Consider the following 16353-nt stretch of genomic DNA (forward strand, 5'->3'; position numbering starts at 1 on the left):
AGATTTTTCTGTCTGTTACATACACACAAATAAACAACTAAACAAAGTTATTCATGAAATGTATAGACTGAACTTTCAAACAAATAACAGTATGGCAAAAAATTTAGGCTCAATGGTCTGTTTCTGACATTCTTCTAAATCACAAATACACAAGCTAAAAGTAGCTGCTGATTTGCTGTGATTAGAATTCACAATAAATGGTAAAAATGTAGATTTGATTTTAAAAGCAATTTCCGGTTATGTACTGGCTGTTCTTCGCTAACTTTATACTCCCTCTCGAGCTTTCCCAAACGACTGGCCCACTGCCTCTCGCGCCCACTTGAGGCGCTCTAAAACTGGCACGAGCGCAAATTTCGTTCGTTGCTCGCGAACAAGCGGCGGTTGAGAGGCAGAGCATTATGGGAGTTGTAGTTTCTATGCGAAGTTTAGCAACCGGCTAACTACCAACTTCTCAACGGCTGTTTCCTGACTACTGTCGCCTACAACTTCAGAATGCAAAACGGGCTGTGTATAGATGGCGGAGAGCAATGACTGAGGAGTTTGATGAAGATGTGGTATTTGAGGTTTGTATTACAACCGCAGCTTTTTAACATCGAAACTTGTAACGGATGCTTTGTCATACCTCCCGAGTTCTGAGGTAAATAGACGTTGGATTCATTAACGGCAGCTAGCTCGGCAAGCTAGTAGCTAGCTAGCTTCACATAAGCAGCCGTTTGCCCTGTTGCCATTCATTGACAACCCGAAACAAATCCACATATTTGGCTTGGCTGCCAATCTTGTTTCTGCCAAGGAGCTTTGGTGGTCATGAGAGGGAGCTGAGCTGTGCGGGAGTGTGTGTGCGCATTGTTGTGGGTGTTTGATCATTACTAGACTGGTAGTTGAGAGGTGGGGTGGAGATGACCAGATCCAATGCGTCGGTTCTGGGGGAGGAAAAAAAACAAAAACCCTGACACTCACGCAGCTACCTCTGCATGGTGACAACATGAGCTGCGACTTCGTTTGACAATGCATGTGAGTAGCATTTAATTGTTTGACTGCTGTCTAGGCATGTTATCATGGGTTAATTACATTAAACTGAGATGCTCCTGTGCAGCTGTCCAGAAGCACCAAAACAAAGCAGACATGTTAAGAGTGATATTTTCCCAGCAGCTGGAGGAGATCTGGGTCAGACATCTTTTGGCCACATTCGAGCATGGGATGTTTTTTCTCCTCTGCTTATTTCATGGCTGATTTTAATTCTGAGCTTGCTTTGTTCAGGGTGAGAAGAAAACAGCATCGCCTGTGTTTATCCCTCTATGAGTAGACGGGATTATGTACATGATGACTTGTGCTTACAGTTTTCGAGGTGCACAGAGAGGCTCAAAAGATGTCTGGATGAGTGATTTACAGATTCACATGTGTAGGCATTTAGGGTTTACAGCATTCCTGCCAGAAGAGAACAGTAAGCTGCATGGAGGAGGGATGCGGGCTGTCAGTGGTGGATGAGGGTGGTGCCTCAACTTCAGCTGATGAATCCTGAGGGAAAGTAGACTGGCTTGACGAATCAGTTCCCTCGCTTATCAGAGTCAGGACACCTTTGAATTTCCACTGGGGGAAAACTAGGGCAAAATCAGCTCAAACTGTACCACAGTGATAACCTAACCACCACATTTTCTTCCATCTGGCTCTATTTTATATCTCTCACTCTCCACCCCAACCCTCCTTTTCATCCATAATTCAACTACAACTTCAACTACTGCTCAATGTGTTCCTCTTTCTCGTTGCAGAACTCCCCTCTTTTCCAGTACCTGCACGATCTAGGGCACACAGACTTTGAGGCATGTCCAACGGCAACACAGGAGGACGAATATGCCGGACAAGAGGGAGACCTCAACTCACCCGACGAAGATGCACAGAAAACTAAAGTGAGTTCTTCCCATCTGAAAATCGAACATCATATACCTGTCCTCTTATTTCCACCAAAAATAAACTAGTTGATTTAATTTAATCTTGATTTCACTGACCTGAAGGGGAACACAAAACCCATAAAACCTAATAATATTTACATGGAAGCAAACAAGCAAATATGAACTTCTGAGACAGTGGACAGGGTGACTTGTGGAAATATCTGTGTTAAAAATGACTAAACAATTGGTCAACTTTTAAAAAATTATTGCAGCTAAATCTTCTGTTGGTTGATTAATCTGCAGCTGAACTGATTTGTTGATTCATTTTTAATTTAAGTAATTATTAATTTTTTTAAAGCAAAAATGTAGAAAAGCATGTGGTTTTAGGTTCATCATACCACAGGCATTTACTTATTTACAGTATTGAAAAAATACTGACCAATTTGCTCAAAATGGAGACTTTTTCAACATACTTTCATTTAAATGGTTTCGAGTTTCCCTCAGTTTTCCTTTTTTTATTGTCATTGTAACTGACAATAATATCAATAACACTAATAGTAGTTACAATAATTGTGTAAGCGAAAAGCTTAGATCAGTCTTTATTCAGTCGTAATACTGTATACTGCGATATTTTCTGAGATGTTATCATGAAAATCTTATACCATTTTAACCTTATACTGTAATGTGAAGATTTGCTCTCTTTGTTTCTAATTATTCATTGGTTTTGGCCCGTTGGTTGGACAAAACAAGATGTCAACAAGTACTTTAATCAATAAAATGGTCTGCAGATTAATCAGTAATGAATGTTAGGGTATGGTTCAGCTTGAGATTAATCAAGTCACGATCAGTCAAATAACTATCACTGTTCAAACTGTCTGCATCTCTGACCTGGGGCAGTGTGTGTCTGTGCACGTGTTTGTCACAGAAAGTAATTAATTTGACTATTGACTCCGGACAGCGACACATAGGTCACTAACAGACATGCGCTGGTTTATATTCTTTGCTTCAATCGGACAAGACATGGCAACAAGGGCTTCCTACACACAGATTCAGGTATTATGGTTGCATGCTCTTTACTCTGTATTCACACACAGCAGCAACTCTCCTCCTGCTGTTCTGATTTTAGAAGAGATTGGCCAAATGTGATTACTGCAACCGCACTTTCCTCTGTCTCTCTGACATTCCTGCCTCTGAGCATCCTCTTACAAAGTGTGTGTGTGTCTTGTTGATGTTTACATGTGTAAGGCTGCTTTTAATGGATCTGTCTGCACACATCAACTCTGCATTCAAAGGAACTCCTGAACTTGAAATAGCACTTGCATTAATTTCACCTTCAATGGCTGTGGTTTGAGTCGACCCGTGATTCACACGGGCGAGTGATGCGTCCTGGGAAGCTCTGTATCACATGCCTCTGCCTCCCCTCCTCCTCTCACGACGGGAAACAGTTTTGTGTTTGTTTCATTCAGGAACTTTCCGTACGTGTCATGCTTCCTCTCCGGTACGCTGTTGTTCCAAGGAGTTAAGGAGGATGAGGGATTCGGATGAGGCAGGAAAGCTTTCGGTTCGTCCCTGTGTGACCAGTTTCCTGCCGCTCAGATAAAGTCGGAGCCGAGTCAAAACACCTCATCCACATAGACAGTTAATCAGTTCGTTGCCAGTAAAATATCTTACTGAACACAGCTCACGTACACAATTTGTGGTATGTGCAGTACGTATGAATGTCCATGACGGGATGTGCTGATATTTTTGAGGCGATAAATTAGAAGCAGTTGAAGCAGGATCAACCCGACAATTTTGCACATGGGTTGGTAATCGCAAAGGCTTCTAACATTATGGAAGTATTAAAAAGATACTCACTTAGAAAAATATTCACATTTGAGATTTGAAACCAGTTATTTTTGGGAACGTTTGCTTCAGAAAAGACTTTGTACTAAAGTAAGCTAACCATTTCCATTTTCTAGCTTTATACTGAATGGACAGATATGACAGTGGTATTAATCTTGTATAATGCTCAGGAAGAGAGCCCCCCAAGAAAGCATATTTCCCCAAAAATGTCCAAATATATCTTCAAGGCACTATGCGCCTAACATATAAGCTCCTTTTTATACATGCAGTCTCTCCCTGAAATGTTAAGGAACATTTTCTTACAATGTGAATAAGATCTGAAGTGATCGATATTCAGGGAAATCTGTGCTGCCAAATTTCCACTTCAAGACCTTGTAACATTTTAAGGTAAATGTTGGTACGTCTGTGATGTGAATGAAAGTAGTAACACTGCAGGGAAAAGCATGCAAAGGGTTAAGCTTTTATGTGGAACAAGCAATTCAGTCACTTGTTTATGGTTTAGCATTTTACAATAATGCTTTTGCGGTTGATTTGAAAACTAACAAGAAATACAAGTTCTGAAAGAGGACAGATTCTTTAATAAGGGACCTCCTCTCTGTCCACACAGGGTGAAATTGCTCAGAAATAGATACAGATGCTATAGTGTGTTATATGTGTAGTGTATTTCATGTGAGTTTGGCATAATGAGGAAGAAGACCCAATGCTTAAGTTAAAAAGTCTCTATTCAGATAGGAATATCTATTCTGACATTGCTGTGACATGCATGAAAAGGTGGAAGCAAGAAGTGTTCACCAATTTAGTGCATATATGAACTGTGAAAATCACTAACTGCCTGAAAGGTTGTTCTAGTAATTTACTCGGAACCACGATATGTGTGTAACAGGCTACAGACTTGCTATCATATAGCTGTCTGTGCTGTGTGTCCATTCGCTCACGTAGTAGCGATCAGTCCAGTGTCTGGAAGCTGGAGTGTTTCCTGTGTGACACCAGGAGAATACTGATGAGCAGGAACTGACTGTGACAGGATGTTCTACAGTAGTGAGTGGAGGCATCTGTGAGTTAATCTGTACATGGTTTACATCATCTCTGTGTCAGTATCTGGCGGGATTAGCCGCTTTGCTGCTACAGAGAAGACGGAACGAGGGTTGTGCCCTACTTTGAGGCCGATGATATGAAGTGTTGTGTGACTGCCCAGTCCTGAAACTCGGTCTCAAATCAGTAATCAATACTGCTGTGGCCTTTAGACTAATAACAATTGTGCTTTGCCCCCCAGAGAGGGGGGGTCAGCTAGCGGTCTGTCCAGTCTGAATCAATAACCCCTGGAGCGCACATAGTTATGATGCTAGTTTTTACAGGTTTTTAACTTCAACAAAGCATCTTTCAAAATGAGTCCCACTTTCAAACAAAGCATTTCTCAGAGCTGCTAAGGAGATTAGTGATTAGATCCTATTTGTGATTAGGGATTACACAGTTTGTTGCAAGAAAAAATTGCACCATTTGGAGCCGCCTGAGGTTTGTTATGCATCGAAACATCAACGCGCTTTAAGATGTGAGGCGCTCTGTCACTCTGGTTGTGATTGGACGCCTCAGACTGTTTACACTGCGAGTCCACGGTGCAGAGACTCCTAGGAAGCATGAAATAAAACAGAAGTGTGTGTGCTTTTCTTTGTAGTGGCTCCAATGAAAGACTCAAACTCCTTTCCTAGGACTAAAACAATCCTTCCTTTCCATCTGTCAACCATTTCGAAAGGATAAAAGCTTGAGTTTTATTGGTGCCGAAAATGTAAACATTCAGTTATAACACCAAATGGAAATTCAACAAACCGAAACAGTTATGTGGTTTTTCTTCCTACAGCAGAGCTATATAAGACCTGGGAGTGAGTGTTTCTACAAACACACATTGCACTTATTGTTGTTGCCTGAAAGAGTTTGTCTCCTGGGATACTCCTTTTTCGTTGTGAGGGTGTGTTTTATGTGCACACACTTGTTATTTAATGGATGTGTGATTCGTCTGAGCTGAAGGAAATCAAACAAAAACGACTGAAATACTTGCAGGTGAATCATTTAGTATTTTAATCTGGAATATAATTTACTGATCCACTGGGGCATAAAACATAAAACTGGATCGGAGCTGTTACTTTCTTTGTTGACTGATTTATAACCTTTCCCCTGTGTGTGATTTCAGGGAGGGCGCTTATGGAGACTGGCTGAAGCCTTGTGGAGATGGAGCCCGCTTCACCAGGCGGCTGCTTCTCGTAAGCTGGGCCAGCAGCTGGTAGGTAGAATGGGAAACAGAAAGGAATGCTGGCAGCAACTTCACTCTGCTGTATTTTTTTTTTTTTTTTTTACATTATTTTTTTTTCTCTTTCTCTTGCAGGACTGTGTGTTCGGCCAGTACTCAGTGAAATGCATTCTGGACCAAGATGTGCTGCTGCAGGAGGATGTAGAGCTGATCGAGCTGTTGGACCCGAGTCTGCTCACCCTCAGCTCGTCTGCCTCCGGCTCATCCAGCCGAGCGAGCACCCTGCCCAGACCAAGCCTCATAGCCAGGCCCTCCCTATGGTACATTGTCCGAAAACAAACACTCAAAGACAAAACAGTGAATGGGAAACATAATGGGTTCACCAGAGAATTTCAATGCATTCCTATACAACACCAGCAGGCACAAACTGAAACTGTAGTAAAAGTGAAACTTATAATACTTTTTTTCAGAAGCAAAAACATTTCTAAGGAAATATGTATTGCAAGGACAAAGTATTAGATTGCTTTATATTGTGAGGTGTCCCTCTTAATATGTAAAATATTTTTGACTAACTTTATTGATTAAGGTTAACCCTGAATCTAAGATGACATTTTCATCAACTACCTGCAGAAATAGCCCATTTTTTAATAAGGCAAAAACATAATTACATTTTACTTGTATTTGTAGGTTGGAGATGTTGTGGAACAAAATGATAAAAATAAATTATAATATGGATGTGCTGAATGTGAAATTCTGGGCATTTAATTTAATGCTTTTGTTGTTATTGTTCCACGAAAACAAAGACATTTTCATATTTAAAAAAAACGTAACTGTTTTGAAGTCATTTAGAATTTCATTACATTTTTTTGAATGAACACAAATTGTACACATCTATGAATGAGACAAACTTTTTAATATAATCTTTCAAATAAAAAAAATAAAAAATAATAATAATAATAATAATAATAACATACTTCAATAGTCTTTTTCCCTGCTATACAACAACCTTCTTATTGAAAGGAATGTTTCATGAGTTGTATAGCCTAACAAAAACGTGGGAAACACACATTTTTTTTTGAACCAAGTATTTATTGGTGTTCATATGCATTTACACATCTTTTAGTTTACATCCGATTTTTCTTTCTGTTACATACATGCAAATAAACAACTATACAAAGTTATTCATGAAATGTATGGACTGAACAGTCAAACAAATAACAGTTTGGCAAACAACTTAGGCTCAATGGTCTGTTTCTGACTTACTTCTACATCACACATACATTTGGACAGTTCTGAGGTAGCATAGTTTGACAAGGTTTCACATTGGTAGATTTAAGTATTTGCTCACAGGACCCCATCTTGTTGTGAAAATGTCCATCTTAAGATGAAGGTGAGCCGTTATCTTCTCCGTCACGTATACCTTCTTCACTCTCTCCTGCCACTGGGGTATAGTAGGAGGGAGTGGTTTTAACCACAAGACAGTTATCATCTTCCTAGCTATTAATAATAGGACATGTAATAGAAACAGCTTCCTTTTTTCCCCATCTTCCCTTAGGGAGTGCTCCTATGATATAAAATTGTGGGGTCAGAGGTAAATCGATGTTTAATATAGAAAATAATTCTTGGGAAACACAAATTAATTGTAATTAAATGTAAAAACAATTAGAAACATAAATCAGGCTGTCTTTCTCCTCTTGTGTTTTTCATACAGAATATGTAATTGTCACTGTTCTTTCTCCAAGAAAGTCAGTGTGCTCCAGCCCTAAACACCTTTCCCTCCTGTTGTCTTCTTCTTCTCTCAGGGACATGGCGGGGCTGGTCGGCCTGGCCGCGGTGCTGCTGGGTCTCTGCTCCGTGTCTGAGGGTCTGTGGTCGCTGGCTGCGTACCCGTGGGGCCTGGCCCTTCTGGGCTGGGTGGGACTGAGGGGGGTCACGCTATGGAGACAGGGCCGCATGCAGAGATCCGTCCACACACAGGTTGCGCAGCTCCAGACTCTGGTCCACAACAGCAAGACTCTGACCGGGCTGTCTCGGAAAGCCCTGCGCCTGGTGCAGGAGACGGAGGTCATCTCCAGAGGGTTCACCCTGTAAGTGTGTTTATTTTATATCCTCCTACATCCAATCATCCAATCACATAATGCTCATGTGCATTCCCTGTCATGATACCAACTGTCACCGCTTGGTTCAAACCTGTTCAGTTAATTCACTCTTTTAGTGCTAGTGGTGTCTTAGTTAACTTACCTCCTCGGGTAGTGTGTCTGTAGCTGTTTCATTATTTATGTTAGCACTTGTTTTAAACACTGTCTCTGTCTCTGTGTGTAGCTTCAGCTTTGTCTATAAAACATACTATTGATTCCAATGGGTGAAATGAAAGTTAGCACAGATTATGGCCGAGTCTTTTGTCCCAGAGTCACCAAAAAAATATTGGAACCATTTTTTTACAAGCCACATGTTTTCTGAATATGATTACACAAAAAAGGCAATTTTTAGACAGACATATCAGGAGGAAATTAACCTTGTTTGAGACCTGTCTCTGTCTCAGCAACTCACTCTCACCAGATCTGGCAACTTATGTCTAAGGTTAGCATTATCCAAAACCTTGCAAGAACAGATAGCATAAGCCAAGTGGTGCTAGATCGGTTTACAAATATTTTGGTACTGCTAAATGTGACTTTTAGCTGTGTAAATATCTACTGTTAGCAACAGAAAAGTAAATATGAATAAATGATTATTGACGAGAGAGGCAACCAAGCCCACTTAGGAGACCGGAAGTGCATACAATTTCATAGCATTGGTGAAGAAACTTGTTAAGTGCCCTCTTGCATCTATCGAGTTTGGTAATATGAGGCCATAGCCAGCTGCCGATTAGCTTAATTTAGCTTAATTTAGCTTATCTTCGCATAAAGGCAGGAAATTAGGAAACAACTAGCCAGGTTCTGTCTAAAGTCCATCCAGCACATTTTTTTTACACTTCAGTTTTACAAATTTAACAAACAAGAAATAACCTGTTAATAGTGAGATAAGACAGATCCGGACCAGCTCTTTGACCCTGTTCCCAGTCTTTGTGCGAAGCTAACCAGCTGCAACTGCAGCATCATATTTACCTCAAAAATATGAGAGTGCTATTGATCTCATGTGACTACTTGTAAGAAAGCGATTAAGCATATTTTCCCCAAAAGTTGATCAGTTCCTTTAATAGCATGTCACATTGTCTTTGTTTTTAACACTCTCTGTGTAGTTCTCATTGTCTCAGTTTGTTGGTTTCGTCTCGCGTGTCGTCTTTAGTGATGTGGTGTTCAGTGTTGTGTGTACCCCCTGCCTCTTTGGGACGTCTCCACAGTTGTATCACATTTCACTTGTCAAGTTTGCTCGACAGGGTGAGTGCCGCCAGCTCCTTTAGCAGGGCGGGACCGGGGGCGGTGCCGCGGGGCCAGCAGCTGATCGGACTGAGGAAGGCCCTGTACCGGGCGCTCCGCACGGCCTTCAGAGCGTCGCGACGGGCCACCTGTCACATGCTCAAGGCATATCCTTTACCTAAAAAAAATGTAATAACTCAAATAAGTGTCTTCGTGTTATTTTAATGGGTGGCTGGGAAGGTAACTGGCCTTGATTTGGCATTATAAGTGAAGAGCAGACTGCACAAATACCCTTTTTTGACTTATACTTGTTGTTTTAAACTTTCAGAAGGATACATGTGTTTAAAGACATCAAAAAGGAGTTGTTTTATCGTTTTTATTATGCACAAATAGGTGAAAACATCATTTTTATAGAAGTGTCCTTAACCCCTCCCTACGTTCCCTCTGAACTCTGAGATCGATAATGTGACCAACTATGTGTCCGCGGTGCCTCTGAAGGAGCTGGGCCTCGGCCTGGGGATCGAGCACCTGGGTGACGAGCAGGCTCAGGAGCTGACAGACGACTACAGCCTGCCTGCCCTGAAGGTAAAACTGCTGTTTTGCCCTCTTTTTTTTTCCAGGCTAAACCCAGCAAACCGGCTGCTGGCTGTAGCCTCGGCTTACTGCACAGACATGAAAGCGGTAATGATCTTCTCATCGTACTTTTCTGCAAGAAAGGGAAAAATCTTAATCTTAATCCACTTCATCCTCTTTTCTGCTGTCTATCTTGTAGGCTCAGTATCTTGCAGTTTTGTCACATAGCCTGTCCAGTGTGTTCATTAACTCATTTTGGCTCTGAAGTAAAGTGCTGAAGCAAGCAACAAATTAAACTAAAAAAGCCAAAAAAAAGAGTTGTACTGGTTCTATAATGAAGTAGCTTACGTGCAAAAAAGTTTTTCAACTGTTGTTTTATCCTCCTGTAGATGCTCTTCCAGCTGTGGGTGGGACAAAGCTCTGAATGTTTCCGTCGACTGGCTCTTCTCCTGTCACCCCGAAGAATAGAGGAGCCAGAAGAGAGCGGACCCCAAGGAGAAACCTCTCCTCTTCTTCCTTCCCCTCCTCCTCCTTCTTCTTCTTCTCCTCCTCCCCTGCTGCACCGCTCCATCCATGCTGTGACCCAGCCCCTCCATCACGCTCTGGCCAGCTGCCTCTGCGAGGTGCAGCGCAGCTATGACTTCCACCGACACTTTGAGACCCAGCTGAGGACGACGGGCTCCTCCGACAGGACAGGGAGGGCCAGGGAGAAATGCCGAGAGCTCAACACCCTGCACACCTCCATCCGAAGCCTGCAGCTGCACCTCAAGGCCCTGCTCAGCGAGTGAGAAACACACACACACAAACTTACACAATCCCGACTGCCCTCATTCTACACCTCCCATAACAGGAGATGAGAGTTTAATGATCAGTGTCAGGAAACTGGGTCATTGCAGCAGCAAGGCAGTAATAATACAGAGTAAATAAATAAAAGCATATGGGTAAAGACAGTGGTGTTGCAGGGATGAACTAGAAATATATAAAAAAGGAAGAAATGTGGATTACACCATATCCACAGTGTGCATAGTAGTGCTACACTGTAATAAGATAATAAAAAATGAAAAAGTAAATATAGAGTATAATGTACACAAGTGTAATGTAAATTTAGGTAAAAAATACATACATTGAAATTTGAAAATAAGGCTTTACTATTCACTGAATTTAAAACATTTTTTTTACATACTTACATTACTTATCTAAAAATATATGTATTTTTTTATTATGAATGCGATAAATACATTTAAAACATAAATGCAAACTTAAATAAATATATAAAAATGTGTATAATAAATAAATAATGGGAAAATCAAATATGGGAATTAATACAAATTTTAATAAATAAGGAAGCAAATAAAAACAGAAGTTTTAAATTATGTCAAATTTCATCAATTAGTGAATGCCTCCCTTAGTTTTTAATAATTTTTGGTACATTTAATGGCATATTTATTTATTTCTCAGCGTCATTTATTTGTTTTATTTCAATAATGGCAGCTTCCCTCTACTATAGGTAATCAAATTTGCATTTGTAAATGACAGCTTACATTTTGACATGTCTGAAATTTCTGTCTGAATTTCATCAAGATAATAAACATGAATGAAAATATGAATAAACATCTGCACACTCTGGCTCCCTTGAGTGCAAATTATTCACACATACAAAAACAGTGACATTTCTAGACGAGCACTGACACAGAAAGTGAGAGTGCTTGAGCTTCTTTTCCCATTCATGTCATGGTGATTCAACATAATGTAATGAAAGTGATGTCTGAATGATGACTGAAGTCACCTTCCCTCACTGGCATTGTCAACATTCCTCCTCCTCTTCTTCTCTTCATGATATCGTCAGGATGATCATCCTGGAGGACGACCTGGAGAAGCTGATGGTGTCCAAGGAACCCTCAGAGTTGACATTCGAGGGCTACCAGGACCTCAGCGACCGGCTGCACCAGCTGCAGCCTCACATGCAGGCCAGCACCGGCTGCTGGGAGGACACCATCAGCCAGGTGGAGCGCATGCTGAGACGGGTCAATGCCTGCACAGGTGAGCCGGCCCAAACATTAAATATGAAGCAGAACGGTGACACCCCCTTTAGTAGTATATTAGTTTCCATATTTACGCAGCTCCTATTTTTATCACATACTTCCTCCTTCCTTTACCATGACTCGAGACTATTTACAGTCACGGAGGAAGTAGCTCCTTCACAATGTGGGACAAGAAACAGACCAACCAGAGCAGGAACAGGCTCCAATACCAAGCTGTTGAGCTCATCTGGTTTTCGTTCCAATAACGTCAGTGACTCCACACACCATCTCCGCAGGTAACGCTGAGGGTCTGGAGCAGTGTGGTCTCCCTGTGCCAGAGATTCCTGATCCTCCTCCATCCTTCCCGCTGATCCTGGACAGAGACCCTGTGCCAGAAGAGCTGGTAAGATCAACCTGACATTATGTGCATCTATTTACACCAAGATTCAAGGCCTTTAAAACTGGCATTAACCAGGCATTCTGCATCCCTTGTGTCCTCCTGATATGTTTCCCTGTTCTCAACCTCCACCACTGTTTAATTCCACCAGGAGTGGGAGGCCTATGTGTCCGACTCGGACTCCGATGGTGAAGGCAGAGGGTCCTGGTCAGACATCTTGTCACCGGAGGAGCGGGAGCGTCAGCGCAGGGAGAGGGAGGAGTCCCGTCGCGTCCTGTCCGAGCTCAAAGCTGTGCTGGGCTTCCGTGCGTCAGAGGGGGAGAGGATGAAGAGGAAGCAGCTGCTCTTCAACGACCAAGGTCTGCACTGATCCATGTCACCTCTGTCCTGGGACGAAGAGGACATGAGAGACTGATTGGTGGTGATTTTGCTGCTATTATTAACAGTGTTTCCCTGACCTATATATATTGGGGGAGTGGCCTGATGGATGAGGAATCATTGCGTTTCTGAATGTTGTGGTGTTATTATTTTATCAGATCGTTTATTTTTTCATAGTTGTTTATCTGTCAAAGGTGGCACCTAAGTCGCTTCAGTTGTAGCCTACTTTTCAGAGTTGTGACAAGATGCACTTCAAAGAACCTTTCAAATATATTTAAGTACTTTGAAAGAGACAAACAGCATCAAGGCAATGCAAACACTTGGAGTGGCCTCATATTCTGATCCTTACGGTAAATACATTGAAACGGCCCAGGATACACACGTGACGACGTCCACTTTTCAAAATAAGGTGTTAATGCAGAGTATACACTAAATAAATATATGGAAATTAATTAATATGATTATTATTATAGGAATTAATAGGATTATATTCACAATTAGTATACAACGAACATTCATTTGATCCTTATACATTAAGAAATCCCACTAAATGATGAAGGAAATTACTTTTTTCTTTGATTTTGGGTTAAGGAAAAATTATTCAGGACAACTTACTACTCTGGCGACAGATTAAAAAAAAGTATTTTTAATTACCTAACCTAAGTCAAAGAACATCTCAATGTCTATCTTGTTCATTAGCTGTTATTTAATTAAAATGGACAAAAGCTAATTGTAAAAGTCAAAGACAAAACTTCACAGCAACCTTTACAAAATATTTTATCAAGGCTTATTGTCATGATTGTGTCCTAGAATATTCTCAAAATAACAAGTCGAGAAGAAGTATTTTTTTATATATATATATATATATATATATATATATATACGATAAAACGATAAAAAGGTTAATACATGATTGTAAATTTTCATTCCCTTCTTTAGACTACAACTGCAACTAATGATTCATTTTATTATGCGTTAATCAGCAGATTATTTTTATCATTATTATGATTATTGAATATGAATATCATTATGATATTATGATTATTATTATCATTAATATGTGAAAAATGTATCCCTGAGATAAAAAATTGGAGATCAGTTTATGATTTATTTCTTCTTCTTCCTTGCAGCTGCTTCAGCTCACATCGCCTCTTCAGATCCTACCACGAAGCCGTCAGACGCTCCCACCTCTCTGGGATCTGTAGAAAGTGGCGATGAAGAAGGAAACCACCTTTCAGAGGGCTCTGCAGGAAGCGAAGGGGAGGAAGGGGAAGGAAAAGACGGCAGGGTGAGGCCTGACCCCTCCGCAGAGCCGGTGACGGAGTTCAGCTGCGGTGAGGAGGAGAAGGAAGTGGATTTGGGAGGAACTTCGGTGTGTGCAAGAGGAGGAGGAGGAGCGGCCGAGCTGCACCAATACGACGGTGTCCTGGATGAGGGGGAGGGTCAAAACGGGCTGGACTGCTTCCTCAAGCCGAAAGTCCCCGCTGTCTCCGTGATGGACAGACTGACGGAGATCCACGGCTCGCAGGCTCTGAGCTTCAGCTCCGCCCTCGCCGCTCAGGTGGCGGCGCGCTCACAGTCGCTCATCAAGATGGAGGAGCAGACGTTCGGCGATGACGAGGAGGAGGAGGAGGATGAAGAAGAGGAGAGCGACAGACGAACCCCCAAGAAGGACTTAAATTAAAACCCCGCTGCTTTAACCGAGCTCTGAGCAGAGACTGTATTTATGTCTGATTGTCTGGGTGTCTTCAATCGATGGGTCTGTGTTACATTCAACTGTTACTGCTGTGGAAGCGTTTTCAAATTGACGCCTATTACACGTCCGTCCATTTTACTGTACATTACCCACAATTCTTACTGCTCTTTTGCTGTTTAAAACTCAGGTACCAGAACCACTAAAACAAAACATGACCTTACAGTGTTCGGGTCAGAAGACCAGAATGTCTGCAGTTTACTCGGTGACATCCACACACTGTATATTGTTCACAGTCGTTCAGTAGGTGTGGAGAGATTGTAGGAAACGTGATCAGTCCATACGTGAAGAAAAAAGTGTATTCATGTGTAATGAGATTATTTGAAGAGATAATGGTTTTCATTTCAGTTTTTAAAACACTACAATCTGAGTTACTGTCAGGAAGCTTTGGGCTGCAGAAGTTGAATGTTTCAGAGCAATATCCTGAGATACAAAGGAACTTTTCTGTTTCATTAAAACAAAAAATAAAAATGATAGACCTAACAGGATGGGTGCAAGATCAAAGAAATATCAAATAGAATTCAAACGATAGATCTGGACACCAAACGGCTCCCATTTAAAGGATTTTAATGAGTCAGACTAAGTGAAATAAGCCCGGAGTGACCAAATTAAAAAATTAAAGCAGCAGGTTAAATTAGCCTTAAAGGAACAGTTCCGATTTTTTTAAGTGTGCTTGTTTAAGGTACTTGTCCATAGTCAGTGTACAGTAGATGGTGGTTGGCACTCCCCACTTTGGAGAAGCAGGCAGGAGAAAAAAAATAAAAAGATGCTAAGCAATGTACTGCTGTGGAAGGGGGCAGCAGCTAAACATATATATTTTTTTAAAGTTATCAGTTTAAGTGCTATATTTGGAATATTTTCACCGCTTTGCCTTGCCATCGGACTGCCCTTTCCATTGGAGAACTAAAGCTGTGTATATCTGAGCATTTGAGCGAACTGGAGGACTTTGGATGGAACACAGAGCAGATTTTATAAAAAGTTTGAGTGTCGCCTTCTCTCCAGCTCCGTCCCTTCTCACACCATTAGTGTGAAGCATGTCCACCCAGAGTGCATCTGTGTATTGCGTTCCCACGCTGTTCTCCAGCAAAAATCGGCTGTTGCAAGCTCAATAATGGAGTTAAAAAAGATTTTTCTTTTTTGGAGCAAGCGGATTTGAGTAGAACCGGGTGAAATATGAGTTGAGCATGGAGCTATGTTAAGCAGAGCAGCCTGAAGGCGTTTTGAGCGGTGGAAATGAATCCCTCTGTGTGTCTTAAAGGCCACCAGACTCCATTGACAAAACCAGTAATTTTACCTCTCAGAACACTGGACTTGTTTGTCTACCGCTGCCTCAATCTGTTAGTTTGTTTGTGTTATTGTGTGACTTTAATGAACCAAAACAAACAATTTTAATCACCAAAATCCCAGATTTGGTGACAAAATTAATTTAGCTGCTGCCCCTCGTCCACAGCAGTACATTACTTATCTTCTGTGTCAGTACTCCTGCATGCTGACTGGCATCTACTGTAGGTAATACACTGACCATTCATCAGTATCTCATAAAACCTCACTTTAACAAAAATCTACACTATCCCTTTAATTAATAACAGTTCTGTATGAACACACACACACAGTGTGAGAGGGGAGCTCTGAAAGAAGAGGAAGCAGGATGCTATTTTTACTGTCAGCGTTTTATTTTAGTCCGGCCCTTTCTGCGATCCATCTCTCTCTGCTGTCTGGACTGGACACAATGAGGGCCAACCACACATTTGGAATAAAACACTATTGTATTTAAGAACAATTCATGAAGACTGAAACGGTCCCAGCGTCTGTGTTTACAGGGGCACACTTGGAGGAAGACTTGTTAATGACTTGACACTTTATGGACTGACTTGTGTGCTTCTGTGAGGTTTAAAATACCTG

General features: G+C 41.4%; 1 protein-coding gene across 3 annotated transcripts; it reads left to right on the forward strand.

Moving 5' to 3' along the window:
- Positions 1 to 331: 331 nt before the first annotated feature.
- Positions 332 to 16202, forward strand: vezt (vezatin, adherens junctions transmembrane protein). 3 transcript variants are annotated; one of them, XM_059325908.1, is made up of 12 exons: positions 332 to 563; positions 1767 to 1904; positions 5917 to 6006; positions 6109 to 6293; positions 7776 to 8060; positions 9338 to 9495; positions 9766 to 9914; positions 10292 to 10686; positions 11749 to 11942; positions 12220 to 12326; positions 12472 to 12679; positions 13829 to 16202. In XM_059325908.1, the coding sequence occupies exons 1-12, from the start codon at positions 528 to 530 to the stop codon at positions 14380 to 14382; spliced, it is 2499 nt and encodes an 832-aa protein (XP_059181891.1). In that variant the 5' UTR covers positions 332 to 527; the 3' UTR covers positions 14383 to 16202. The 3 variants fall into 3 exon arrangements, with proteins under 3 accessions (XP_059181891.1, XP_059181892.1, XP_059181893.1); XM_059325909.1 differs by having other exon boundaries at positions 333 to 563; positions 9350 to 9495; XM_059325910.1 differs by lacking the exon at positions 332 to 563 and adding an exon at positions 869 to 1011.
- The last annotated feature ends 151 nt before the right edge of the window (positions 16203 to 16353 follow it).

The sequence above is a fragment of the Centropristis striata genome, chromosome 22 (genome assembly GCF_030273125.1).
Source record: "Centropristis striata isolate RG_2023a ecotype Rhode Island chromosome 22, C.striata_1.0, whole genome shotgun sequence".
Classification (NCBI taxonomy): domain Eukaryota; kingdom Metazoa; phylum Chordata; class Actinopteri; order Perciformes; family Serranidae; genus Centropristis; species Centropristis striata.